The sequence below is a fragment of the Oncorhynchus keta genome, chromosome 12 (genome assembly GCF_023373465.1).
Source record: "Oncorhynchus keta strain PuntledgeMale-10-30-2019 chromosome 12, Oket_V2, whole genome shotgun sequence".
NCBI lineage: Eukaryota > Metazoa > Chordata > Actinopteri > Salmoniformes > Salmonidae > Oncorhynchus > Oncorhynchus keta.
The window spans coordinates 2,081,417-2,107,894 of NC_068432.1; the positions used below are offsets into that span (position 1 = coordinate 2,081,417).

The following is a 26,478-nucleotide window of genomic DNA, read 5'->3' on the forward strand; positions in this document are numbered from 1 at the left end:
CGAAGGAACATCCAGAGCTGCAAACGACTACATGTTGAATAGTAGTCCTGCCTCGAAGTAGTAGTTGGGGAAACTGAAGTTCATGATATTCCTGTGTGTATCTGTGGTGTGTCTCTGCAGGAGCGCGAGCTGGAGAGCGCGGTGCAGAGCTCCAATGTGGATGGGCTGAAGGCCGAGGTGCTGGAGCTCCAGAAGGACAAAGCTGAGCTGGACCGCACACAGCGTCGGCTGGACCGTGAAATGGAGACCCTTAACACACACACCACCACACGCACACAGATGGACATGCTCAAGAAGGATAAGGTAGTGTCAGCTCAGAACAAGAATTAAAGATACCGGCATATGCTAAATGACATTATACAGCTTAAAAGATTGTCAATCTACACAATTGAGATGTGAGAAATGTAGTGAGCCCTGTGCAGGTCTGCATTGTTGATTTAAAAAAATATATATATATATATTCAGTAGACACACAACTACCTGAGTATACAAGATGTACGCTTCGTTGTTTAGTTTGTGGCCCAAACCTGACCCATGACGAGGAACAAGAGGTCACTCTCTCAACCTGGCCAGTGGTAACATGAGACTGTGGGCCTTTCTTCTTCCCTCAGACAGATAAAGAAGATCAGGTGAGGAAGATCAAGTCAAGGCACAGTGAGGATCTTGTGTCCCTGCTGGGTCACTTCCCTAAGAAGAGGGAGCTGGAGGACTGGATCCACGCCAAGTCCAAAGAGATCAACTCCACCAGGGAGAAACTAGCCAAGCTCAAGTGAGTGCTTCTGTCAAACGTGGCCACATTTATACAGTATTTGCTCTGTCTTCGTGTTGTTACAGTAAGAAGTTGCTGAGGTCTATGTGATTCTGTGCTTGCAGTAAGGAGCTGGCGTCAGGGGAGCAGAATAAGAGCCACATCACAGCAGAGATCAGGAGGAAGGAGCAGCAGCTGGCCAGCTATGAGGAGAAGATGTTCAACGTGTGTGGCAGTCAGGACTTCCAGCAGGACCTGGGCAAGCTGCAGGATGACCTGGAGAAGACTTCCAAGCAGAGAGGTAACTAACAGGCCCACGAGTTGGATATGAGGTTTAATTTATACCGTTAAGGAAATGAAACCTCATGAAGCTGGTTGAGAGAATGCCAAGAGTGTGCAAAACTGTAATCAAGGCAAAGAGTGGCTACTTTAAAAAATCTCAAATATAAAATATATTTTGATTTAACCATTTTTTTTGTTACTACATGGTTCCATTTGTGTTATTTCCTAGTTTTGATGTCTTCGCTATTATTCTACAATGTAAAAAATGGTTAAATTAAGAAAAAACCTGGAATGAGTAGGTGTGTCAACTTTTGCCTGGTACTGTATATTTTCTGATCTGTTTTAAATCATGTCAGAGCTTATTAACCCTGTGTGTGTGTGTGCGCGCGCTCAGCCATGCTGGCGGGAGCCACAGCCGTGTACACTCAGTTCATCAGTCAGCTGACAGAGGAGGGCGAGCCCTGTTGCCCCGTGTGCCAGCGCATCTTCCCCTCGGAGGCTGAGCTCCAGGACGTCATCAACGACATGCAGTCCAAGCTGCGCCTGGTCCCTGACAAGCTGAAGAACACCGAGCAGGATCTGAAGAGGAAAGAGAGGAGGAAGGACGACATGATGGCTCTCAAACCTGTCAGGTTAGAACGGATCGGGAGTACTTACTGCTTGTTTATTTTCATTGTAGACGATAGGCTTTTGGATTAGGTTGCATTTCTTCCACTAGATGGTAGTGGATGCCTGTACAATGCAGAGGTACACATATTGATCAGGCAGCTGCTGCACATAACCTGTGAGAGAGGATCATGTTCTGGTACTTCATAATAGATGGATGTGAAAGAAAAAACATATGTAATTTTGTATGGCTTGCTGCTGTTTGACTGGGGCAGAAGAATTATCACTCCAAACTGTTGTAAATGTCCTGCTCCACTGCTCATGTCCCATTATCTTAACCCTTTCTCCACCTAAGCCATATGCTACTCTCATCTCAGTTGTTCCACATGAGTTGCTGACCCAGGCCCTGTTCTGTGCTGTGGTAACCACCAGGCAGTCTATTGCTGAGCTGCAGGAGAAGGAGCTTCCTGAGCTGAGGAACCGGCTGCAGAACGTGAACCGGGACATTGAGAGGCTGAAGGGGGATGTGGAGGAGCAGGAGACCCTGCTGTCCACTCTGATGTCAGAGGAGGACACAGCCAAGGCCTGCCTGCAGGACATCTCCCTCATGGACAGATACCAGGTCAGACCACATAACGATTAACATAACACGGCCTGTGTGGTCTTCATTCTTAATGTGAAAGTCACCATATAGAGATGTCAATGATTTCTGTTTCTTTCAGGGATGGTCTAGGTTATTCGAATATCCAAACGGTCGTAGTATTCGATTTCTTGCGAGAGTATTATTATATATTTTTTTTAATGATATGTAGTGCATTCGGAAAGTATTCAGAAGCCTTTTCTCACATTTTGTTACGTTACGTCCTTATGCAATAATGGATTAAATACCAAAACGTTCTGTCAAAGCGGAAAAAAATACATTACATTTACATTTAAGTCATTTAGCGGACGCTCTTATCCAGAGCGACTTACAAATTGGTGCATTCACCTTATGACATCCAGTGGAACAGCCACTTTACAATAGTGCATCTAAATCTTTTAAGGGAGGGGGGTGAGAAGGATTACTTTATCCTATCCTAGGTATTCCTTAAAGAGGTGGGGTTTCAGGTGTCTCCGGAAGGTGGTGATTGACTCCGCTGTCCTGGCGTCGTGGGGAGTTTGTTCCACCATTGGGGGCCAGAGCAGCGAACAGTTTTGACTGGGCTGAGCGGGAACTGTACTTCCTCAGTGGTAGGGAGGCGAGCAGGCCAGAGGTGGATGAACGCAGTGCCCTTGTTTGGGTGTAGGGCCTGATCAGAGCCTGGAGGTACTGAGGTGCCGTTACCCTCACAGCTCCGTAGGCAAGCACCATGGTCTTGTAGCGGATGCGAGCTTCAACTGGAAGCCAGTGGAGAGAGCGGAGGAGCGGGGTGACGTGAGAGAACTTGGGAAGGTTGAACACCAGACGGGCTGCGGCGTTCTGGATGAGTTGCAGGGTTTAATGGCACAGGCAGGGAGCCCAGCCAACAGCGAGTTGCAGTAATCCAGACGGGAGATGACAAGTGCCTGGATTAGGACCTGCGCCGCTTCATGTGTGAGGCAGGGTCGTACTCTGCGGATGTTGTAGAGCATGAACCTACAGGAACGGGCCACCGCCTTGATGTTAGTTGAGAACGACAGGGTGTTGTCCAGGATCACGCCAGGGTTCTTAGCGCTCTGGGAGGAGGACACAATGGAGTTGTCAACCGTGATGGCGAGATCATGGAACGGGCAGTCCTTCCCAGGGAGGAAGAGCAGCTCCGTCTTACCGAGGTTCAGCTTGAGGTGGTGATCCGTCATCCACACTGATATGTCTGCCAGACATGCAGAGATGCGATTCACCACCTGGTCATCAGAAGGGGGAAAGGAGAAGATTAATTGTGTGTCGTCTGCATAGCAATGATAGGAGAGACCATGTGAGGTTATGACAGAGCCAAGTGACTTGGTGTATAGCGAGAATAGGAGAGGGCCTAGAACAGAGCCCTGGGGGACACCAGTGGTGAGAGCGCGTGGTGATGAGACAGATTCTCGCCACGCCACCTGGTAGGAGCGACCTGTCAGGTAGGACGCAATCCAAGCGTGGGCCGCGCCGGAGATGCCCAACTCGGAGAGGGTGGAGAGGAGGATCTGATGGTTCACAGTATCGAAGGCAGATACAGATACCGTATTTTTGTTTTTCAGACCCTTTGCTATGAGACTCGAAATTGAGCTCGGGTGCATCCTGTTTCTATTGATCATCCTTGAGATGTTTCTGCAACTTGATTGGAGTCCACTGGTGGTAAATTCAATTGATTTGGAAAGGCACACACATGTCTATATACGGTCACACAGTTGACAGTACATGTCAGAGCAAAAAACCAAGCCATGAGGTTGAAGGAATTGTCCGAAGAGCTCCGAGACAGGATTGTGTTGAGGCACAGATCTGGGGAAGGGTACCAAAACATTTCTGCTGCATTGAAAGTCCCCAAGAACACAGTGGCCTCCATCATTCTTAAATGGAAGAGGTTTGGAACCACCAAGACTCTTCCTAGAGCTGTCCGCCTGGCCAAACTGAGCAATCGGGAGAAGGGCCTTGGTCAGGGAGGTGACCAAGTACCTGATGGTCACTCTGACAGAGCTCCAGAGTTCCTCTGTGGAGATGGGAGAACCTTCCAGAAGGAAAACCATCTCTGCCGCACTCCATCGATCAGGCCTTTATGGTAGAATGGCCAGACAGAAGCCACTCCTCAGTAAAAGACACATGACAGGCCGCTTGGAGTTTGCGAAAAGGCACCTAAAGGACTCTAACCATGAGAAACAAGATTCTCTCGTCAGATGAAACCAAGATTGAACTCTTTGGCCTGAAAGCCAAGTGTCATGTCTGTAAGAAACCTGGCACCATCCCTACAGTGAAGCGTGGTGGCAGCATCATGCTGTGTGGATGGATCGAGGGAAAGATGAACGGAGGAAAGTACAGAAAGCTATTGATGAAAACCTGGTCAGGACCTCAGACTGGGGCGACGGTTCACCTTCCAACAGGACAACAACCCTAAGCACACAGCCAAGACAACAAAGGTGAGTGGCTTTGAGACAATTCTCTGAATCTCCTTGAGTGGCCCAGCCAGAGTCTGGACTTGAACCCAATTTAACATCTCTGGAGAGACCTGAAAATAGCTGTGCAGCGAGGCTCCTCATACATCCTGACTGAGCTTGAGAGGATCTGCAGAGAAGAATGGGAACAACTCCCCAAATACAGGTGTGCCAAGATTGTAGCGTCATACCAAAGAAGACTCAAGGCTGTAATTGCTGTCAAAGGTGCTTCAACAAAGTACTGAGTAAAGTACTGAGGGTCTGGTGTGTACCAGTTTGTACCATGTGTACCAGTTTAAGTGTGTCAAGAACTGCAACGCTGCTGGGGTTTTCCACACAATTGTCCCGTGTGTATCAATAATGGTCCACCACCCAAAGGACATCCAGTCATCTTGACACAACTGTGGGCCGCCAACCCTGTGGAAGGCTTTCGACACATAATCTATGCCCCGACAAATTGAGGCTGTTCAGAGGTTCATAGGGGGTGCAACTCAATATTAGGATATATTATTTTTGTACACTTAGTGTATACATTGCCTCATTTCAGTTTGACAACAAAGCAAATATAAGAATTTTAGTAAATATTTTCTTGTGCTTATAAAATCCACTAATTGACCAATGTTGGTTAAATTACTTGGAATTCCATTTATGCTCTGATTTTTGGGGGGCTGAAAGGAGTTGTAGTTTTCATTAAGCAAATATTCAACCTAGTTCAGAACAGAAATGTGGTAATTGACTGCAATGACCGGAATCTGTTACGCATGTTTTTTTCCGGCTCAGGCCTAGGTAGTTCATGAAAGTATGCTTTCTATTTGATGAACTAGTAAAATGATTTCTTTAGACAGCTAGTCTAGTGAAATAGGATGACTAAAGACAGAACCATGTGGGAAGTACAGAGACGTTATCTGACTGCTACTGCTTGAGCATAGATGACATGATGACTTTAAGGAATTAAAAAGGATAAGTAATATACAAAATTGAAGAAAAGAGAAATTCATAGTAATTTTTCTATTGATGTCTACCCATGTGGGCCTGACAGAGACGATGGAATATTTTCAATGTTTTGGCAATTGAATGTAGGGCTGGGTGATATGGCCAAAATATAATATCACGGTATTTCAAGGGGTCTCTCTCCATTCTGATTGGTTGACATTTATTTGAACGGTATACAACAAAATTCTGTCTTCATCAATTTCTGCATTTCCTGCACTCATTTGAGATCATTTCCACACTGCCTCGCAGGGCTGAACGATATGGGGAAAGAATCTAGGCCTTATTTTTAACCGATTGTTGCAATTGCCATTTAGATCTGAACACTTGGGTGAACTGTTGGAATTATGGAAAAAATCATTATTTCAAATTCTATAGTTAGAAGATAAGTGGTCCGGCCTCAAATGGCGCAGCGGACTAAGGCACTGCATTGCAGCGGACTAAGGCACTGCATTGCAGCGGACTAAGGCACTGCATTGCAGCGGACTAAGGCACTGCATTGCAGCGGACTAAGGCACTGCATTGCAGCGGACTAAGGCACTGCATTGCAGCGGACTAAGGCACTGCATTGCAGCGGACTAAGGCACTGCATTGCAGCGGACTAAGGCACTGCATTGCAGCGGACTAAGGCACTGCATTGCAGCGGACTAAGGCACTGCATTGCAGCGGACTAAGGCACTGCATTGCAGCGGACTAAGGCACTGCATTGCAGCGGACTAAGGCACTGCATTGCAGCGGACTAAGGCACTGCATTGCAGCGGACTAAGGCACTGCATTGCAGCGCTAGAGGCGTCACTACAGACACAGATTTGATCCCAGGCGGTGTCGCAGCCTGCCACGACCGGGAGACCTATTAGACGGCGCACAATTGGACCAGCGTCGTTAGGGTAGGGTTTGCCCGGCCAGGATGTCCTTGTCGCACTCTAGCGACTCCTTGTGGCGGGCCAGGCGCATGCACGCTGACTTTGGTCGGCAGGTGTACGGTGTTTCCTCCGACATATTGGTGCGGCCGGCTTCCGGGTTAAGCGAGCAGTGTGTCAAGAAGCAGTGCGGTTTGGCAGGGTTGTGTTTCGGAGGACGCATGACTCTCGACCTTCGCCTCTCCCGAATCTGTACAGGAGTTGCAGTGATAGGACAAGACTTTAACTACTAATTGGATACCATGAAATTGAGGAGAAAAAGTGGTAAAAAAAATCTATATCACAGTGGGCACTTTGAATACAGTGTTTGACATTACAACGAATGAAAATGCCAGGGAGGAATTGTTGTGACAGGGTAGGAACCAAAGTGTTGGTCAGGGTTTCCTAGGGGACCCAATAATCTTTGGCTATGTAAAAAAGAATAATAATAATCATCATCTTAGCTACTTCATGTAGCTAACATATTCAGGCTTCCAGGGCTCCTGAGTGGCACAGCGGTCTAAGGCACTGCATCTCAGTGCAAGAGTTATCACTACAGTCCTTGATTGGGAGGCCTGTAGGGCGGCACACAATTGACCCAGTGTTGTAAATAAGAATTAGTTCTTAACTGGCTTGCCTAGTTAAATATTTTTATAATTCCTTTTTGATCTTGATATTGTTGCACAAACATGCTGATTTAGGCCTACACAATCATTGTATCAGGCTGTATAGCTAGCTATGTTTAGTCTGACTCAGTATATTTATTAGCTTGCTAGCTAGTTAGCCAGCTTGCTAGCTACACATGTGGATTTATATTAAGAAGCAAAGTGGAAACCGCATTCTAGTCATCAACATTGTTGCATATGGTGCATTGACCACGCAGACTGAAAGCAAGCGTTTCGTGGTCGAGCAACAACAAATGCGCTCCTTGAGTGCCAGGGGGTGGGGTCTTGGTCTGTGTGGAAAACAGTATGGAGAGTGGAGAGAGATGACTCAAGTAGTGGAGTAAGCTATAAAAATAGACGTTACACAGCGTATCACATTAAACAAACCAAACATTCAAATATCATTATAGAAGGTAAAGCAAAAACCCAAACCTGTAAAATACTGTATACTCCCCAATCCTTATTGGATGTTCACTATTTTTGGCTTTGGAATTTCCATTTAAAAAGCTCAAAGATAATTGTCATTATTTCATAATACATTTCATGTAAAGCAAAAAATATAACTTCAATCGAAAACCATGTATTGTTTTTATAACTAAAACCGAACCGACCTAGAAAAGCACTAATTGCTCAGCACTACTGCATATTGCACCTTTAACAATGAGTGCCTCCCGTTTAAAAATGAAAGACGTACTGCTAACTTAGCTGGCCACATCAATCTGATGTGGTCAAGACAAGGCACTACCAGATGGTATGATACATAACCTATGGCAGCAACAACTTGTTCTAACTAGGGCGATTCGGTTTGGCTACTTCATCTCCCTCTGTCTCCGTCCACGCAACACACACACCTGCTCCTCTCCCGCCGCTCCCCCACCCTTCTGCTGAAACAAGCAGAGCACCGGCTCTCCCGAGTCACGCAAGCAAGTCTCCATTTTAAGTTTCAAAAAGAGTTAATACATCTTTGAAACGCATGCATTTCGACTATCTGGGGGGGGCTATTCAAATAGCGAAATTAATTTCAATTGACCATCCCTAGTTTCTTTCTATGCATCTCTCTTTACCTTCCTTCATTCCATCCTTGACTGTTGTGGTAACCTCCTCTGTCTGTGTGTGTCCTTGGTCTCTAGCTGGACCTGAAGGATGTGGAGAGGAAGATAGCCCAGCAAGCTGCCAAGCTGCAGGGAGTGGACCTGAGCCGCACCATTCAGCAGGTCAACCAGGAGAAACAGGAGACCCAGCATCGCCTGGACACAAGTACGACCTGCCTGGGGATAATGTTACACTGGGGCCTCCTCCGCAAGACCTGTTGAGCAACTGTACAATGCCAGACTGGAAGTCGGATTTCCTTATAGTAAATCTACTGTAGCTGTTAGTGAAGGGAATTGTTGTTCCTTCATGTACATATTACATCTATGATGACATACAGTAGCCTATAGATCAATTCAGTGTAGGTGAAGTGGACATCAGTCGGCCATGGTCACGTGATGAAGTAGCCCCCCGTGCAATCTTCAAAACCAGTGTTTGCCCTCGGCCCAAGAGGGAATTTCTTCTTGGTCTAAGACTTCAGCAATTGTGGAACAAGTACCAAATTGTCATACTTGAGTAAACGTAAAGATACCTTAAGACTCAAGTGAATGTCGCCCAGTAAAATACTATTTTAGTTATAAAAGTATTTGGCTTTAAATATATATCACAAGTAAATATAATTGCTAAAATATACTTAATTTCAAAAGTAAAAATATAAATAATTTCAAATTTCTTATATTAAGCAAACCAGAAGTCACCATTTCCTTCATTTTTAAAAAATTTACCGATAGCCAAGGGCACACTCCAACACTGACATAATTTTCAAATTAAGCATGTGTTTAGTGAGTCCACCAGATCAGAGGCAGTAGGGATGACCAGGGATGTTCTCTTGAAGAAGTGTGAATTTAACCATTTTCCTGTCCGGCTAAGCATTGAAAATGTAAGGACTGCTTTTGGGTGTCCGCGAAAATGTATCGATTTAAAAAGTACATGATTTTCTTTAGGAATGTAGTGAAGTATAAGTTGTAAAAACATATATATATATATAAATAGTAAAGTACAGATACCCCCAAAAAACGACTTAAGTCGTACTTTCAAGTATTTTTACCTAAGTATTTTACACCACTGAAATTTGGTTGTTCCTGCAGGAGACTCGGGTTCATATCCCGTGTGTTACGTTGGCGCCCAATGTGGGGTGGTCTCTCGAGGGGGGGGTTCAAATGGGGGTGAATGTAGCTGTCGTGAGTTGCCTGTTAACTTCAAAGCCTCTTGGTCTAAGACGTTGGTTGCTCACGTGGGAGACCCGGGTTCATATCCTGTGTGTTACATATTATGATATACAGTGTGGGGGGGGAAAGTATTTGATCCCCTGCTGATTTTGTACATTTGCCCACTGACAAAGAAATGATCAGACTATAATTTTAATGGTAGGTTTATTTGAACAGTGAGAGACAGAATAACAACAACAAAAATGTAAAAAAACACATGTCAAAAATGTTAATAAATTGATTTGCATTTTAATGAGGGAAATAAGTATTTGACCTCTCTGCAAAACATGACTTAGTACTTGGTGGCAAACCCATTGTTGGCAATCACGAGGTCAGACGTTTCTTGTAGTTGGCCACCAGGTTTGCACACATCTCAGGAGGGATTTTGTCCCACTCCTCTTTGCAGATCTTCTCCAAGTCATTAAGGTTTCGAGGCTGACGTATGGCAACTCGAACCTTCAGCTCCCTCCACAGATTTTCTATGAGATTAAGGTCTGGAGACTGGCTAGGCCACTCCAGGACCTTAATGTGCTTCTTCTTGAGCCACTCCTTTGTTGCCTTGGCTGTGTGTTTTGGGTCATTGTCATTATGGAATACCCATCCACGACCCATTTTCAATGACCTGACTAAGGGAAGGAGGTTCTCACATAATATTTAACAGTACAAGGCCCCATCCATCATCTCTTTGATGCGGTGAAGTTGTCCTGTCCCCTTAGCAGAAAAACACCCCCAAAGCATAATGTTTCCACCTCCATGTTTGACGGTGCTCTTGGGGTCATAGGCATTATTCCTCCTCCAAACACACGAGTTGAGTTGATGCCAAAGAGCTCAATTTTGGTCTCATCTGACCACAACACTTTTCACCCAGTTGTCCTCTGAATCATTCAGATGTTCATTGGCAAACTTCAGACGGGCATGTATATGTGCTTTTCTTGAGCAGGGGGACCTTGCGGGCGCTGCAGGATTTCAGTCCTTCACGGCATAGTGTGTTACCAATTGAGATCTTGCATGGAGCCCCAGACCGAGGGAGATTGACAGTTAATTTGTGTTTCTTCCATTTGTGAATAATTGCACCAACTGTTGTCACCTTCTCACCCAGCTGCTTGGCGATGGGCTTGGTCCATTTCCAGCCTTGTGTAGGTCTACAATCTTGTCCCTGTCATCCTTGGAGAGCTCTTTGGTCTTGGCCAGGGTGGAGAGTTTGGAATCTGATTGATTGATTGCTTCTGTGGACAGGTGTCTTTTATACAGGTAACAAACTGAGATTAGGAGCACTCCCTTTAAGAGTGTGCTCCTCATCTCATCTCGTTACCTGTATAAAAGACACCTTGGAGCCAGAAATCTTTCTGATTGACAGGGGTACAAATACTTATTTCCCCCATTAAAATGCAAATCAATATATAACATTTTTGACATGCGTTTTTCTGGATTTTGTTATTCTGTCTCTCGCTGTTCAAATAAACCTACCAAAAAAAATTATAGACTGATAATTTCTTTGTCAGTGTGCAAACGTACAAAATCAGCAGGGGATCAAATACTTTTTCCCCCTCACTGTACCTATCTATTCCACCCTTATACTGTATTACTATAAATTCCAATGTTATTTGATTCATTGCAGCATCCAGCAAGATGGAGCTGAAGCGTAAACTGATCCAGGACCAGCAGGAGCAGATCCAGAGCCTGAAGAGCAGCATGAACGAGACCCGGGCGGAGAAGCTGCAGATCTCCAGTAACATGCAGAAGCAGCAGCAGCTGGAGGAGCAGTGTGTGGAGTTCACCACTGACATTCAGGCTCTGCACAGAGAGATCAAGGTAAAACTCCACTCAGAGCAGTGACCTGTCTGAGGAAACTATCTGGAATCATACTAAAACCTCAGTGTTGTTAGAAATGTCTAGCAGCAGGTGGTTTGACGGTTATAACATGTTTTCTTCTGTGTTGGCTGTGATGTTTTGTAGTCTTAGTAATAAGAGAAGGTCATGGTGTATCGCTTTATCAGTGTATCAAGGTTATCTCCTCCCTGTGTTCAGGAAGCTAAAGAGCAGGTGTCCCCTCTGGCCGCCACCCTGGAGAAGCTGCAGCAGGAGAGGCTGGATTTGATGGAGCGCAGGAAGCAGAGGCAGGAGGAGGGACAAGAGAAGGTACCACCACCTCTTTCTCGTTTGTATTATTTAACTGTCCAACATTTCTTGCTAATACTTTCAAAGTGCTAATGGAGGACTGCATATTAAGTCTGATAAGTGTTTCTCCAGTCACTTCATGTCTCTCGCCAACTAACCTCGTCCCCAGGCTATTGCGCATATAAGCTTGGTACATCATGATTCAAAGTTGGCCATAATGAGTGTGAACAAAGTATGTTATTTAATTTGAGTGACATCGCACAAATGCGAGGCATGTCGCTGTACTTGTGGTGTGCTCGCGTATGGGGAGGGTTAAGGGGGAGCAGTTGTGGGAGATGATTGGTTGGTAGATTAAACTAATGCCTATGCGGCAGGAATTTTTCCCGGTATTTCTCTATTGGCTAACAAAGGCCAAGTTTGACGTGTTGGTCCACCAGACTTCACACTCTTCACGGAAGTGTCTGGGAACAGGTTTAATTGCATACCATGTCTCAAATAATAACGATCTTGGCATGATTATTTCAAAGTAGCACTTCTAACCACCTGTTCATTCCCTCCATCCCAGATAAATAGCATCAAAGACAAAGTTAAAAGCATTGCCGCCTTTGAAAGAGAGATTACCGGATACACAGAAGAGGGCAAGGATGATTACAGAGAGGTAAACATTGGTTCGGTTCTGTTCCTCATCCTGTCATAAGCATTGTCTCAATTTCTTTTGACACATTTTGTCATGCATTTCTTTGAAAGCAAAAAGAGGGGGAGCTCCGAGAGACCAACACTCAGGTCCATGAGGCAGAGAAGCAACGGGAAAAGATTAACAAAGACAGTGGAAACATCAGGCAAGACATAGACACTCAGAAGGTGAGCTCAGGTGGCATATCTCTTTTCCCTAATTATGTCTCTCTCCTTTTGCTCCCCCATTCAGTAAGTTACCAGTGTGCTTTTATGAAGGAGCAAAGAAAACAAGTGGTAGTGTTGGGTGAAATCTGTGACCGTGTGATATCATTGAAGGTCCAAGAGCGTTGGCTGCAGGACAACCTGACGTTGAGGAAACGCATCGAGGAGCTGAAGGACGTGACCAAGAAACGAGAGGCTGTGGCGAAGGATATGGGGAACATGCAGGTCCTGCAGCTACGCAAGTAAGAACGCCTCCTTGACCATGCTCACCTGCACCAGGGAGTGGTCCCGAAACGCAACATGTTCAAACCCACGTATGCTTCTGATCCGTGCCTCCCAGGTTCCATAAGATAATATGGAATTGATTGTATTATACCTGCCTGAAATTTGAACTAATAATCAGATGCTGGAATTTGGATTATGTCTTAAAAAGATTAATGTTGGTGGTGTCGGTTCATATGACCTAGTCCTTCTGGGTGGAGATGCAACCCTTGTAGGACTCCTGTTACAAAGTGACCCATCTGAAATACCTCCAGAATATACCCGAGGCCAACACATGAGGCTGTAAGTGTGCCTTCTTTCCTGGTTACTAGTGAGCATAGGGAGTCAGAGAGGTGGTGGTGTCAGCTCATACAACCTTTTTTACACATTATCTCTTTGGGGACACCAGTCCCTTTTAGAGGTCGACCGGTTAATCGGAATGGCCGATTTAATTAAGGCTGATTTCAAGTTTTCATAACAATTTGTAATCAGCATTTTGGGACACAGATTATGGCCGATTACATTGCACTCCACGAGGAGACTGCGTGGCAGGCTTGACTACCTGTTATGCGAGTGCATTTCTTTACTTACCTACACACACTTTTTTCCCCCCTCCACATTATTGGTTAGAGCCTGTAAGTAAGCATTTCACTGTAAGGTCTGCTATACCTGTTGTATTCTGCGCACGTGACAAATAAACTTTTATTTGATTTGAGCCAAGGTAAGCTGCGAGCCAGCATTGATTGATTTTTTTATAAATGGAATCTTAACATAATCACTAGTTAACTACACATGGCTTATGACATTACTAGTTTATCTAGCTTGTCCTGCGTTGCATATAATTGTTGCGGTTCATGTTAATTTATCATCGAATCACAGCCTACTTCGCCAAACGGGTGGTGATTTAACAAGCGCATTCATGAAAAAAGCACTGTCGTTGCACCAATGTGGACCTAACCATAAACATCAATGCCTTTCTTAAAATCAATACACAAGTATATATTTTTAAACCTGTATATTTAGTTAATATTGCCTGCTAACATGAATTTATTTTAACTAGGGAAATTGTCACTTCTCTTGCGTTCTGTGCGAGCAGAGTCGGGGCATATGCAGCAGTTTGAGCCGCCTGGCTCGTTGCGAACTGTGTGAAGACCATTTCTTTCTAACAAAGACCATAATTTATTTGCCAGAATTGCGCAATAATTATGACATAACATTGACGGTTGTGCAATGTAACAGCACTATTTAGACTTAGGGATGCCACCCGTTAGGTAAAATATGGAACGGTTCCGTATTTCACTGAAATAATAAATGTTTTGTTGACGGATTTGACCATATTAATGACCTATTTCTGTGTTTTATTGGATTATAATTAAGTCTATGATTTGATAGAGCGGTCCGACTGAGCAGTGGTAGGCAGCAGCAGGCTCGTAAGCATTCATTCAAACAGCACTTTCCTGCATTTGCCAGCAGCTCTTCACTGTGCTTCAAGCATTGCGCTGTTTATGACTTCAAACCTATCAACTCCCGAGATTAGGCTGGCAATACTGAAGTGCCTATAGGAACATCCAAGTCAAAGGTATATAAAATACAAATGGTATAGAGAGAAATAGTTCTATAATTCCTAGAATAATTACAACCTAAAACTTCTTACCTGCGAATATTGAAAGGAACCAGCAGTTAAAAGGAACCACCAGCTTTCGTATGTTCTGAGCACGGAACCTTAAACGCTTGCTTTTTTTACATGGCAAATATTGCACTTTTACTTTCTTATCCAACACTTTGTTTTTGCATTATTTAATCCAATTATTTGATACTAAATTGATTTTATTGATGTATTACATTAAGTTAAAATAAGTGTTCATTCGGTATTGTTGTAATTGTCATTATTAAAGATATATTTAATCGGTATCGGCTTTTTTTGGGGGGTCCTTCAATAATCGGTATCGTATCGACGTTGAAAATCATCATCGGTCGACCTCTTAGTCCCTTTTATCACTGTAACATGAAATGTGTGCGATATCTCTCTGAGTTCTCTGTCCCTCTCCCCTGGTTCTCAGTGAGCGCAGGGAGTCTGAGCAGCGCGTGGACGACCTGAAGAAGAACCGCAGCGTAGCATTGGGCCGACAGAAAGGCTTCGAGGAGGAGATCATCCGCTTCCGCAAGGAGCTCCGCGAGGACCAGTACGGCAAGGCTGACGAACGCTTTCGGGACAGGATGATCGTCATGAGGACCACAGAGCTGGCCAACAAGGACCTGGACATCTACTACAAGGCCCTGGACCAGTGAGTTGTTGACGGAGGAGGGTGGTTCGGTGGTGGTGATAGGTCCATTTCCATTAAGACTCATGGTTGTAGACGCAGTCATGTGTGTTTGACTTACAGGGTGTGTAACCATACCATTTCTTCTGATCATATACAGTACCGCTCTCCCGGGTGGTGCAGTGGTTAAGGGCGCTGTACTGCAGCGCCAGCTGTGCCACCAGAGACTGGTTTTGCGCCCAGGCTCTGTCGTAACCGGCCGCGACCGGGAGGTCTGTGGGGCGACGCACAATTGGCCTAGCCTCGCCCGGGTTAGAGAGGGGTTGGCCGGTAGAGAGATCCTTGTCTCATCGCTTACCAGCGACTCCTGTGGCGGGCTGGACGCAGTGCGCGCTAACGAAGGTTGCCAGGTGCACAGTGTTTCCTCCGACACATTGGTGCAGCTGGATTACGGGATGGATGCGCGCTGTGTTAAGAAGCAGTGCGGCTTGGTTGGGTTGTGTATCGGAGGACGCATGACTTTCAACCTTCGTCTCTCCCGAGCCCGTACGGGAGTTGTAGCGATGAGACAAGATAGTAGCTACTAAACAATTGGATACCACGAAAACGGGGTAAAATTCAAACAAAAAAAAAAAAAAGTTTGGACACACCTACTACATTGTAGAATAATAGTGAAGACCTCAAAACTATAAAATAACATATATGGAATCATGTTGTAACCAAAAGTCTTAAACAAATCAAAATATACATTTTAGGTTCTTCAAAGTAGCCACCCTTTGCACACTCTTGGCATTCTCTCAACCAACTTCACCTGGAATACTTTTCCAACAATCTTGGAGTTCCCACATATGCTGAGCACTTGTTGGCTGCATTTCCTTCACTCCAACTCATCCCAATCCTTCGCAATTGGGTTGAGGTTGAGGTAGGGTACTTGTGGATGCCAGGTCATCTGATTCAGCACTCCATCACTCTCCTTAGTCAAATAGCCCTTACACAGCCTGGAGGTGTGTCTTTTTATTTTTTATTGTCCTGTTGAGAAACAAATGATAGTCCCACTAAGCGCAAACCAGATGGTATGGCGTATACCTGCAGAATGCTGTGGTAGCCATGCAGGTTAAGTGTGTCTTGAATTCGAAATAAATCAGACTGTGTCACAATCAAAGCACCTCCGCACAGCACACCTCCATTTTTCACAGTGGGAACCACACATACTCTGCGTCTCACAAAGACATGGCGGTTAAAATCTCTAATTTGGACTCATAAGACCAAAAGACAGATTTCCATCAGTCTAATGTCCATTGCTTGTGTTTCTTGGCCCAAGGAAGTCTCTTCTTATTATTGGTGTCCTTTAGTAGTGGTTTCTTTGCAACAATTTGGCCATTCACTCAGTCTGGCCATTCACTTCACCCATTCACTCAATTTTCAGATTGACTGACCTTAATGTCTTGAAGTAATGGACTATCGTTTCTCTTTGCTTATTTGAGCTGTTCTTGCACTAATATGGGCTTGGTCAGTTACCAAATTGGGTTATCTTCTGAATACCACCCTACCTTGTCACACCACAACTGACTGGCTCAAACGTATTAAGAAGGAAAGAAATTCCACAAATTAACAAGGCACACCTGTTAATTGAAATGCATTCCAGGTGACTACCTCATGAAGCTGGTTTAGAGAATGCCAAGAGTGTGCAAAACTGTAGACAAGGGTGGCTACTTTGAAGAATCACAAATATAAAATATAATTTGATTTGTTTAACACTTTTTTTAGGTTACTACATGATTCCATATGTGTACAATGTAGAAAATAGTTTAAAATATATAGATATGGATATAGAAAAACCCTGGAATGAGTAGGTGTGTCCAACACTTGGTAACCACTCTTAAAATCCAATAAAGGAAAAGAAAGGTGAACTGTTGTGCGTAATGCTCCTGTTTTCAATAGTTTAGGTGTGGATGCCAGGATATGTGACACTAATCAGGACTCACTAGTCATGCTTATGTGGGTGAATTATCCTACCACAAAATGTACAGAAGATCTTTTGACATTAAGTGAGTCATTACATGAAACTGTTTCTCTGCCCTTCAAGATAATACTTGAGTTTAGAAGTTTTCACTCTTGGATTGTGCAACGGGTAATTAGCCTAGATCAAAGTCTTTGTCCTCAGGCCTGGAGGGAAGCCAAAGTAATTCCGCTACCCAATGGTGGTAAAGAGGCATTTACTGGTTCTAACAGCAGACCAATAAGCTTGCTGCCAGCTTTAGCAAGCTGTTTGAAAAAATAGTTTCACCAAATACAATATTTCTCTGTAAACAAATTACCAGATTTTCAGCATGCTTACAGACAAGGGCACTCAACATGTACTGACTGCACTGACACAAGTGACTGATGATTGGTTGAAAGAAATTGTTAATAAGATTGTGGGAGCTGTACTGTTAGATTTCAGTGCGGCCTTTGATGTTATTGACCATAAACAACCTCCGCTCTGTATCCACAATATGGCAATCTATCTAATAGAACTCTAAGGGTTTTTTAATGAAGCCCTTAGAGTTGCAGTCTGTTTTGGAATGGGTGGCCAGTAATAAACTGGTCCTGAACATCTCTAAAACTAAGAGCATTGTATTTGGTATAAATCATTCCTTAAGTGCTAGACCTCAGATGAATCTGGTAATGAATGGTGTGGCTGTTGAACAAGTTGAGACTAAATTACTTGGCGTTACCTTAGATTGTAAACTGTCAATGTCAAAACATATAGATTCAATGGTTGCGAAGATGGAAGAGGTCAAGCCGTAATAAAGAGATGCTCTGCTTTTTTTTGACACCACACTTCAAAAAGCAAGTTGTGCAGGCTCTAGTTTTGTCCAGTGCTGCAAGGACAGACCTAGTTAAGCTGCAGCTGGCCCAGAACAGAGCGGCACGTTTTGCTCTTAATTGTAATCAAAGGGCTGATATAAATACTATTCATGCCATTCTCTCTTGGCTTGAGGAGAGACTAACTAAATCACTTATTTTTATAAGAAACACAAATGTGTTGAAAATCCCATTGTTTGCATAGTCAACTTACACACAGCTCTGACAAACACTTATCCCACCAGACTTGTCACCAGGGGTCTTTTCATAGTCCCCAAATCCAGAACAAATTCAAGAAAACGTACAGTATTATTTAGAGCCCTTATTGCATCGAACTTCCATCTCATTGCTCAAATAAACAGCAAACCTGGTTTCAGAAAACAGATAAAGCAACGCCTCTCCCCTATTTGACCTAGATAGTTTGAAAAATGTATGTAGTTTTGTCCTTGAGCTGTTCTTGTCTAATGTTCTGTATTATGTTTTGTGTGACCCCAGGAAGAGTAGCTGCTGCTTTTGCAACAGCTTATGGGGATCTTAATAAAATACCAAATACATATCTGCATAATGACCGTAATACAGTGCATTTGGAAAGTATTCAGACCCCTTGACTTTATCCACATTTTGTTACGTTACAGCCTAATAAAATGGATTTAGTTGTTTTTTTCCCCCCATAATCAATCTACACACAATACCCCAGACTGACGTAGCAAAAATAGGTTTTTAGGAATTGTTGCACATTTATATAAAAAGGATATCACATTTACACAAGTTTTCAGACCCTTTACTCAGTACTTTGAAGCACCAGTTGGTGCTCACGTTTTTTGGGGGGTATGACGCTACAAGCTTGGCAAATCTGTATTTGGGGAGTTTCTACCATTCTCTGCAGATCCGCTCAAGCTCTGTCAGGTTGGATGGGGAGAGTCGCTGCACAGCTATTTTCAGGTCTCTGGAGATCTGGTTTAAGTTCAAGCTCTTGCTGGGTCACTCAAGAACATTCAGAGACTTGTCCCGAAGCCACCACTGTGTTGTCTTGGCTGTGTGCTTAGGGTCCTATTGGAGGTGAACCTTCGCCCCAGTCTGAGGTGCTGAGTGCTCTGGAGCAGGTTTTCATCAAGGATCTCTCTCTACTTTGCTTCGTTCATCTTTCCCTCGATCCTGCCTAGTCTCTCAGTCCCTGCCACTGAAAAACATCCCCAAAGCATGATGCTGCCACCACCATGCTTCATCGTATGAATGGTGCCAGGTTTTCTCTAGACATGACTCTTTGCATTCAGGCCAAAGAGTTCAATCTTGGTTTTATCAGACCAGAGAATCTTGTATTTCATTGTCTGAGAGTCTTTTAGGTGCCTTTTGGTGAACTCCCAAGCGGGCTATCATGTGCTTTTTACTGAGTGGCTTCGAGTCTCATAACAAAAGGTCTGAATACTTATGTAAATAAGGTATTACTGTTTTGTTTTTTTGTAAATTTGCAAAAACCTGTTTTTGCTTTGTCATTATGGGGTATTGTGTGTGTGGATGAGGGGGGGGGTGTATTTAATACATTTTCGAATAAGGTTGTAACGTAACAACATTTGGAAAAGGGGATGGCAACTGAAAACTTTCCCGAATACACAGTGCAAGTACAGTGCATATATTAACATTCTATTGCCCTATCGACGGTAGACTGAATGAGTAGCCTGCATAAATGCAGGTCTTGAGAGGAAATGACAGCTCAACTCTCTCACTGAGATATCATCTTCGTTGGCTTAGTGCCATCAGCAGGCAAGCCAGCAGCCCAGCGGTGGTAGGAAGGATCAGCTCTCTGGTTCTTATCATGTATCCCATGCAGAGCATACAGTAGAGCTCATGAAATCAGTGTGAGTCAACCCTGTGAGTTTGCATTTAGTTGGTAGTGAATGAATGCCACTGTCTTTTGTCCATGATACTATTTAAAAAATAATATATATATGCTACCGTTCAAAGGTTTGGGGTCACTTTGATATTTCATTGTATTTGAAAGAAATCACATTTTTGTCCATTAAAAATAACATCAAATTGATCCGAAATACAAATGACTATTGTAGCTTGAAACGGCTGATTGTTATTTTTATGGAATATCTAGAGGCCCATTATCAGCAACTATCACTCCTGTGTTCCAATGGCACGTTGTGTTAGCTAATCCAAGTTTATCATTTTAAAAGGCTAGAAAACCCTTTTGCAATTATGTTAGCACAGCTGAAAACTGTTGTCCTGATTAGAAGCAATACAACTGGCCTTTATTTAGACTAGTTGAGTATCTGGAGCATCAGCAATTAAGCCTATTCCATGTGAGAAATTGCCAAGAAACTGAAGATCTCGTACAACGCTGTGTACTACTCCCTTCACAGAGCAGCGCAAACTGTCCCTAACCTGAATAGAAGGAGGAATGGGAGGCCCGGTGCACAACCGAGCAAGAGTACAAGTCTAGTTTGAGAAACCGATGCCTCACAAGTACTCAACTGGCAGCTTCATTAAATAGTACCCACAAAACACCAGTCTCAACGTCAACAGTGAAGAGGCGACTCTGGGATGCTGGCCTTTTAGGCAGAGTTCCTCTGTCCAGTATCTGTGTTCTTTTGCCTGTCTTTTCTTTTTATTGGCCAGTCTGACATATGGCTTTTTATTTGCAACTCTGCCTTAGAAGGCCAGTATCCCAGAGGCGCCTCTTCACTGTTGACGTTGAGACTGGAGAAGTCATTGACTAACCTTAGTGAGCCGTTTTCTTGTTTGGCCAATTGAACATGAAAAGTAATAGATTGATACGAAGGAGCTCTTGTCCCATTATGTTACCTAAACCAAGCCCAATGAGCTTCTCATGGTGATGGTAATCACAGCTTTCTAAGAAACTTACAGATATGGTCACATCCTGTAGATTTAATTTAGTAAGCAGAATGATAGTGTCTTTCTGGCCATACCAAATGTCGACGGGATTTCAAGAGAAACCGTAACGCCTGGTAATCTTTTTTTTATTTGCACCCACCTAGAACTGGGTGATACGGACTATAATCCATATCTTGATAAATTGACTGAATTGTCACAAACTATAAATGGAACGATACGTTTAACATTAATATCCACAACAGTTACTATTTTATAATACCCTTAAATCTACTACGACCACTTTGAAATGTGTAGCTTTAAATGTCCTGTTAGCAGTCACCCATATTGGCAGTCTAATTTAATTTCAAACTTCAAATTGTTTCTAGTATAGGCTACTCGTCGTAAATAACTGTCAGTGACATGTCCTTTTTTTAAAGTGGTCGGTGTCTGTTTTACGGTTCATTGGCCCGGCTCTACACCCACCCAGTCTTAAAATGGTCATCTTTATTTGAAGTTGTTCTATCACTTACTGGTAGGCCTATGTCTAATCCTGTTGAAAAGGCATCAATGCCAATGTCCTCTTTATCCAGAGTTTTGCCCATTTTCAGTTGTACCCACTGTCCTCTTCTACAGAACCATAATGAAGTTTCACAGTATGAAGATGGAGGAGATCAACAAAATCATCCGGGACCTCTGGCGCAGCACATACCGAGGACAAGGTCTCTGAGCGAGTGTGGTTTTAGTTTAAGTGCTCGACTGAAATCATGTGCCTGCGTGGAATATATATTTCATAATGTTATAACTTCAATAAAAGTATCCCAACTTAACTCCAACCCCCATCCATCTTGTATCACTTTATCAGGGTGTAGCAGTATGCTGTTTAACAGGACTGCCCAATAGAAATTGTAACTAACCTGATTCAGTTTGTCAACCAACTCGTTTTCATAATCAGGTGTGCTAGATTAGGAGTGAGAACCTAAAGAGCGGTAGCTCTCCGGGAACAGGGTTGGGCAGCCCTGCTGCATAATGACCACGCTTTGCGGCTGTGTTGTCACCCCATACTGTATCAATTCGTGACGTGATTGTCGATTTTTAAGTCTAAATGTTCTTCCTCCCTTGCTCTTCTCCAGACATTGAGTACGTGGAGATCCGCTCTGATGTGGATGAGAATTCTTCCGGGGCGGGAGTGAAGAGGAGGACCTATAACTACCGTGTGGTGATGGTGAAGGGAGACACGGCGCTGGACATGAGGGGTCGCTGCAGTGCCGGCCAGAAGGTGCAGTGCTGGATGCTTTACCTACTTCCTGTAGCTCATCAGATGGCTATAAGAGAGGGCATTATCCCCTTATGGATATAGGGGTGGCAGTGTGTTGGTAAATTTGATGATGACGTGTCAGTGTGCATGTATGTTTAGGTCCTGGCCTCCCTCATCATCCGTCTGGCTCTGGCTGAGACCTTCTGTCTGAACTGTGGCATCCTGGCCCTGGACGAGCCCACAACCAACCTAGACAGGGAGAACATCGAGTCGCTGGCACACGCCCTTGTGGAGTGAGTCCATTTGTCCAATAGCCTGCTGCATCTGAATGGCAACATTTCCCTTGCTTTGAGCAAACTTATGCACTCCAAGGAAAACTCAACGACAGTGAGCTCAAAGTATTGGGACAGTGATACTTGTTTTGATTTGGCTCTGTACTCCAGCACTTTGGATTTGAAATTATATAATGACTGAGGTTACAGTGCGGACTGTCAGCTTTAGTTTGAGGGTACTTTCATTCATATCGGGTGACCGGTTTAGAAATTACAGCAACTTTTTGTACATAGTCCTCTTCCCCCATTTTAGGGAATGAAGGTATTAGGACAAATTCACTTCCATATTCCAAGCACACAATGTGACTCTACAAACTTGTTGGATGCATTTGCTGTTTGTGTTTCAGATTATTTTGCACCCAATAGAAATGAATGGTAAAAAAAAGTCATTTTGGAGTCACTTTTAAAAAAAATATTTTTAAACCTAGGCAAGTCAGTTAATTGGGTTAACTGCCTTGTTCAGGGGCAGAACGACAGATTTTCACCTTGTCAGCTCGGGGATTCGAACTTGCAACCTTTCAGTTACTAGTCTAACGCTCTAACCAACCACTAGGCTACCTGCCGCCCCAGGTAGCCTTATTGTGAATAAGAATAGAATATGTTACGAAACACTTTTTTAATGTGGATGCTACCATGATTATGGATAGTCCAGAATGAGTCATGAATAATAATGATGAATGAGAAAGTTAGATTCACAAATATTATATGCCCAGGACATGCTGACCTCTCACCATTACAATAAGGGGGAGGTTAGCATTTTTTTGGGGGGGGGTTTATGATATTTATGCCTCCAACTTTCTCTCTCCTCATTATTCACTGTTCATTCAGGATTGTAGTAGCATCCACTTGAATGTAGAAGCATTTAGAAACATATTCTCTTATTTACAATTAAAGTTGACTCCAAAATGACACATTATTTACCATTCATTTCTATTGGGCACAAAATAGTCTCAAACACAACCAAAACGAGCAGAAAATGCATCCAAGCATGATGTAGTCATTGTGCGCTATGAATATGGGACCAAATGCTTAACTTTTGACTACTTTAATACACATGTAAGTAAATGTGGCCCAATACTTTTGGTCCCCTAAAATGGTAGGACTATGTACAAAAAGTGCTGTCATTTCTAAATGGTTTACCCGATAAGGATGAAAAAAATCTCAAATGGAAAGCTGACCGTCTGCACTTTACCCTCAGTCATTATATAATTTCAAAACAAAATATTTGTCACTGTCCCAATACTTTTGGAGCTCACTGTATCTTCATGTAGAAACATGGTATTCTTTCACAATTCCAGATTTCAGCTGTATAGTTCAGCATAGGACACGCACATTAATTCTAGTTGTCATCTAATTTTGCTGGGCCAAGTCCTTTGCAATCTGGAAACGTATCACCACAGCAATTTTTTTATCATCTCATCTACCGCTTTCCCAAACCGAACCCAGAGTTTCTGACTGAACTGTCTGTCCCATTCTTAACCCAGGGTTTCTGACTGAACTGTCTGTCCCATTCTTAACCCAGGGTTTCTGACTGAACTGTCTGTCCCAAACTTAATCCAGGGTTTGACTGAGCTGTCTGATTCAAACCTAACACAGGGTTTCTAACTGAACTCATCACCACTCTGTGCTCCTCCTTGGTGCTGTTGGGGGACTTTAACATACATGTTGACTCTGACAATGACAGTTTTGCCACTGAATTCCTTATCCTGTTTGACTCCCTTGGCTTGACCCAGCTTATTGACTTTGCACACATAATCGTGGTCACACGCTAGACCTGTTATAGCCCATCGGTATTACCATAGACAACCCTGACTGGTTCAGACATTGGGCTCTCTGACCACAAAAGTAATATCTATTGATGTATCTAATATCTATTCCCTCCCCCTCTCTGCAGTTAGCGTACTGTCTTTTCATCATCTCAAATCCAGTCTAGTCTTTGGGGCTCTACCAGCCCTTATATCCAGCCCGCTGGAAGATGCAGTATGTCTGTATAATGACTCTTCTACACCTCTCAATGACTTGGCCCTCCTAAAGACCAGAGTAGTTTCATTCTAGCGCTCGGCCCCCTTGTACAGTGGGTGTTGATTCGTGCAGTGGGTGTTGTCATTGAAGAAAAGTACGTTAATAGTATAGGAATACTATATTGTACAAATATTTTGACACTACTTTTCTCTGCTCAGAATCATCAAGAGCCGCTCACGCCAGCGCAACTTCCAGCTGCTCATCATCACCCATGACGAGGACTTTGTGGAGCTCCTGGGGCGCTCCAACTACGTGGAACACTTCTACCGTATCAGGAAGAACATGGACCAGTGCTCTGAGATCACCAAGTGCAGTGTCTCCTCCCTCACCTCCTACCTGCACTGAGTGTCAGACACCATCCAAAGACTTGCTTGATACTAGTCTATCAAGGCTATGATTGTTATAATAGGCACATGGGACTACAAATTGTATTTTAAAAAATATATATATAAAATGCCTTAGTTGACTCGAGAGTGGAAAAAAAGCTGCACTACAGTACTGTATTCCAGTTGGTGTTGGGATCTGTGCCTAAAGAAGACCATAGTAGTTTCTGTTCACTTCCTTTGATTTAGGAGGGATTTCTGTTCTTTGACAGGATGAAGTTAATTGGTAGATAAAGACCTTGAGGCCCCGTCGTTGATTACCACTTTTATCCGGTATTCGGCGAAACGCCTCTGGTCTTGGTGACGCTTGCTAATCAACCACATCTCAATCAAGATATTCATAATGTGTCTCAAACTGTATATTTGAGTCTGTATCAGTTGACACTGCAATAAAATGTGTGGGGGAAAAATATCCTGGGTCCTGTGTATAAATAATCTGTTCACTGAGTAGTCCTCACATTTGGCTTTAAATTATTACCTGCTGCACTTCAACTTCTCTGAAGTACAAGGACTTCTTTAGTACTACTTAGCTTTGGCAAATCAACCCAGCCAAAGATGAAGACGGCGATCCTTCTACTCTCTGTTGCGATGGTGCTATTTGACTCTGGAACTCTGCCTGCCAACGCTGCAGCGCACCGGCAGCATAGAAGTCACGATTCCAATTTGGAGGCAATTATTAGCATGGCAGGACAATACACACTCACTCTGTCAGAGGTAAGAGCTGATCAAACAGCTATAACAAACTTTGGGTTAGCTTGTTGACAAAGAGCCACGCTGTTCTTATATTCTATAGGATTCCTCTGCCTTATTGTTTTGTCATTTTAAAAGTGTGCAACAAACTTCTCACTATTGTCTTTTACTCTAGGAACTTCTGGAAACATTACTCTTAGATGTAACACATTTGACTGCGACCACCACAAAGTGCAAGGTGATGTGATTAAATGTTCTGCCCCCTTAGACATTTTGGTGTTAATAAGATCATATGTATAATTGAAAAATATTTACAGTTGATATAAAAAGATATCTATGGCGCTTGAATATGTGGAAACTTTCGTTAACGAAACAAATGTTATTTTACAGGAGTTCTTCTGCGAAGCTGAGACAATCTTGGCCTCTGTGAAAAATGACGTGTTTGGTGAGGAGGGAAAGATTGTCCGACATCTGAGGGTTTACAACAAACTTGTAAGTTACTAAAGTGTTCTGTTAATAAAGCAGCTCATTGACCCGCAGTGGTTTCTCCCTCTTAAGAAGACCGTGACCAAATGAAGGCACATGCGCCGAGTGTCTTCGGTGTTGATGTCTGATGATGCTCTCTTATTACAGCAGAAGTGCACCGTTGTGAAGAGCCAAGGCAACCAGGTGGAGGGCAACCAGGTGGAGGGCAACCAGGTGGAGCTGAGGAGACTTCTCCTCGACCTAAAAGAATGTGGCCAAAAAATCAACTCCAAACCATGAGATCTACACCATCTCAACACAATGCTAATCTGCTTATTTATTGTTTGTTGACTGTTTTATTTAAGTTAAAGTGGCGTTAAATTACTTTACCAAGGGAAGTATTTTAATTATGTTAATCTTTTCTTTTTTTTTTTTACCTGAGTAGCATATTGATAATCTAATGCACACCTGTTAATAATAAGCATAATTTTATATTACAATATTTGTACTGAAATAAAGGTTTTTCATGACTAAA

The 26,478-nt window shown here is 43.4% G+C and overlaps 2 protein-coding genes across 3 annotated transcripts in view; both read left to right on the forward strand.

The window, feature by feature from the left end:
- rad50 (RAD50 homolog, double strand break repair protein) overlaps positions 1-25,200 on the forward strand; it is a 45,958-nt gene extending 20,758 nt beyond the window's left edge. For both annotated transcript variants that reach the window (XM_035781554.1, XM_035781555.2), the window contains exons 11-26: positions 121-303; positions 612-769; positions 874-1,049; positions 1,425-1,662; positions 2,069-2,258; positions 8,408-8,534; positions 11,193-11,386; positions 11,603-11,713; positions 12,258-12,350; positions 12,440-12,553; positions 12,704-12,831; positions 14,911-15,135; positions 21,430-21,515; positions 21,927-22,072; positions 22,211-22,344; positions 24,564-25,200. In XM_035781554.1, the coding sequence (XP_035637447.1) occupies positions 121-303; positions 612-769; positions 874-1,049; positions 1,425-1,662; positions 2,069-2,258; positions 8,408-8,534; positions 11,193-11,386; positions 11,603-11,713; positions 12,258-12,350; positions 12,440-12,553; positions 12,704-12,831; positions 14,911-15,135; positions 21,430-21,515; positions 21,927-22,072; positions 22,211-22,344; positions 24,564-24,750 (2,490 nt within the window). In that variant the 3' untranslated portion in view covers positions 24,751-25,200. The remainder of the gene's footprint in view (positions 1-120; positions 304-611; positions 770-873; positions 1,050-1,424; positions 1,663-2,068; positions 2,259-8,407; positions 8,535-11,192; positions 11,387-11,602; positions 11,714-12,257; positions 12,351-12,439; positions 12,554-12,703; positions 12,832-14,910; positions 15,136-21,429; positions 21,516-21,926; positions 22,073-22,210; positions 22,345-24,563) is intronic.
- A 143-nt stretch (positions 25,201-25,343) lies between these two features.
- On the forward strand, positions 25,344-26,478 carry LOC118390857 (uncharacterized). Its single transcript, XM_035781556.2, has 4 exons — positions 25,344-25,502; positions 25,654-25,716; positions 25,869-25,970; positions 26,112-26,478. The coding sequence occupies exons 1-4, from the start codon at positions 25,344-25,346 to the stop codon at positions 26,241-26,243; spliced, it is 456 nt and encodes a 151-aa protein (XP_035637449.1). The 3' UTR covers positions 26,244-26,478.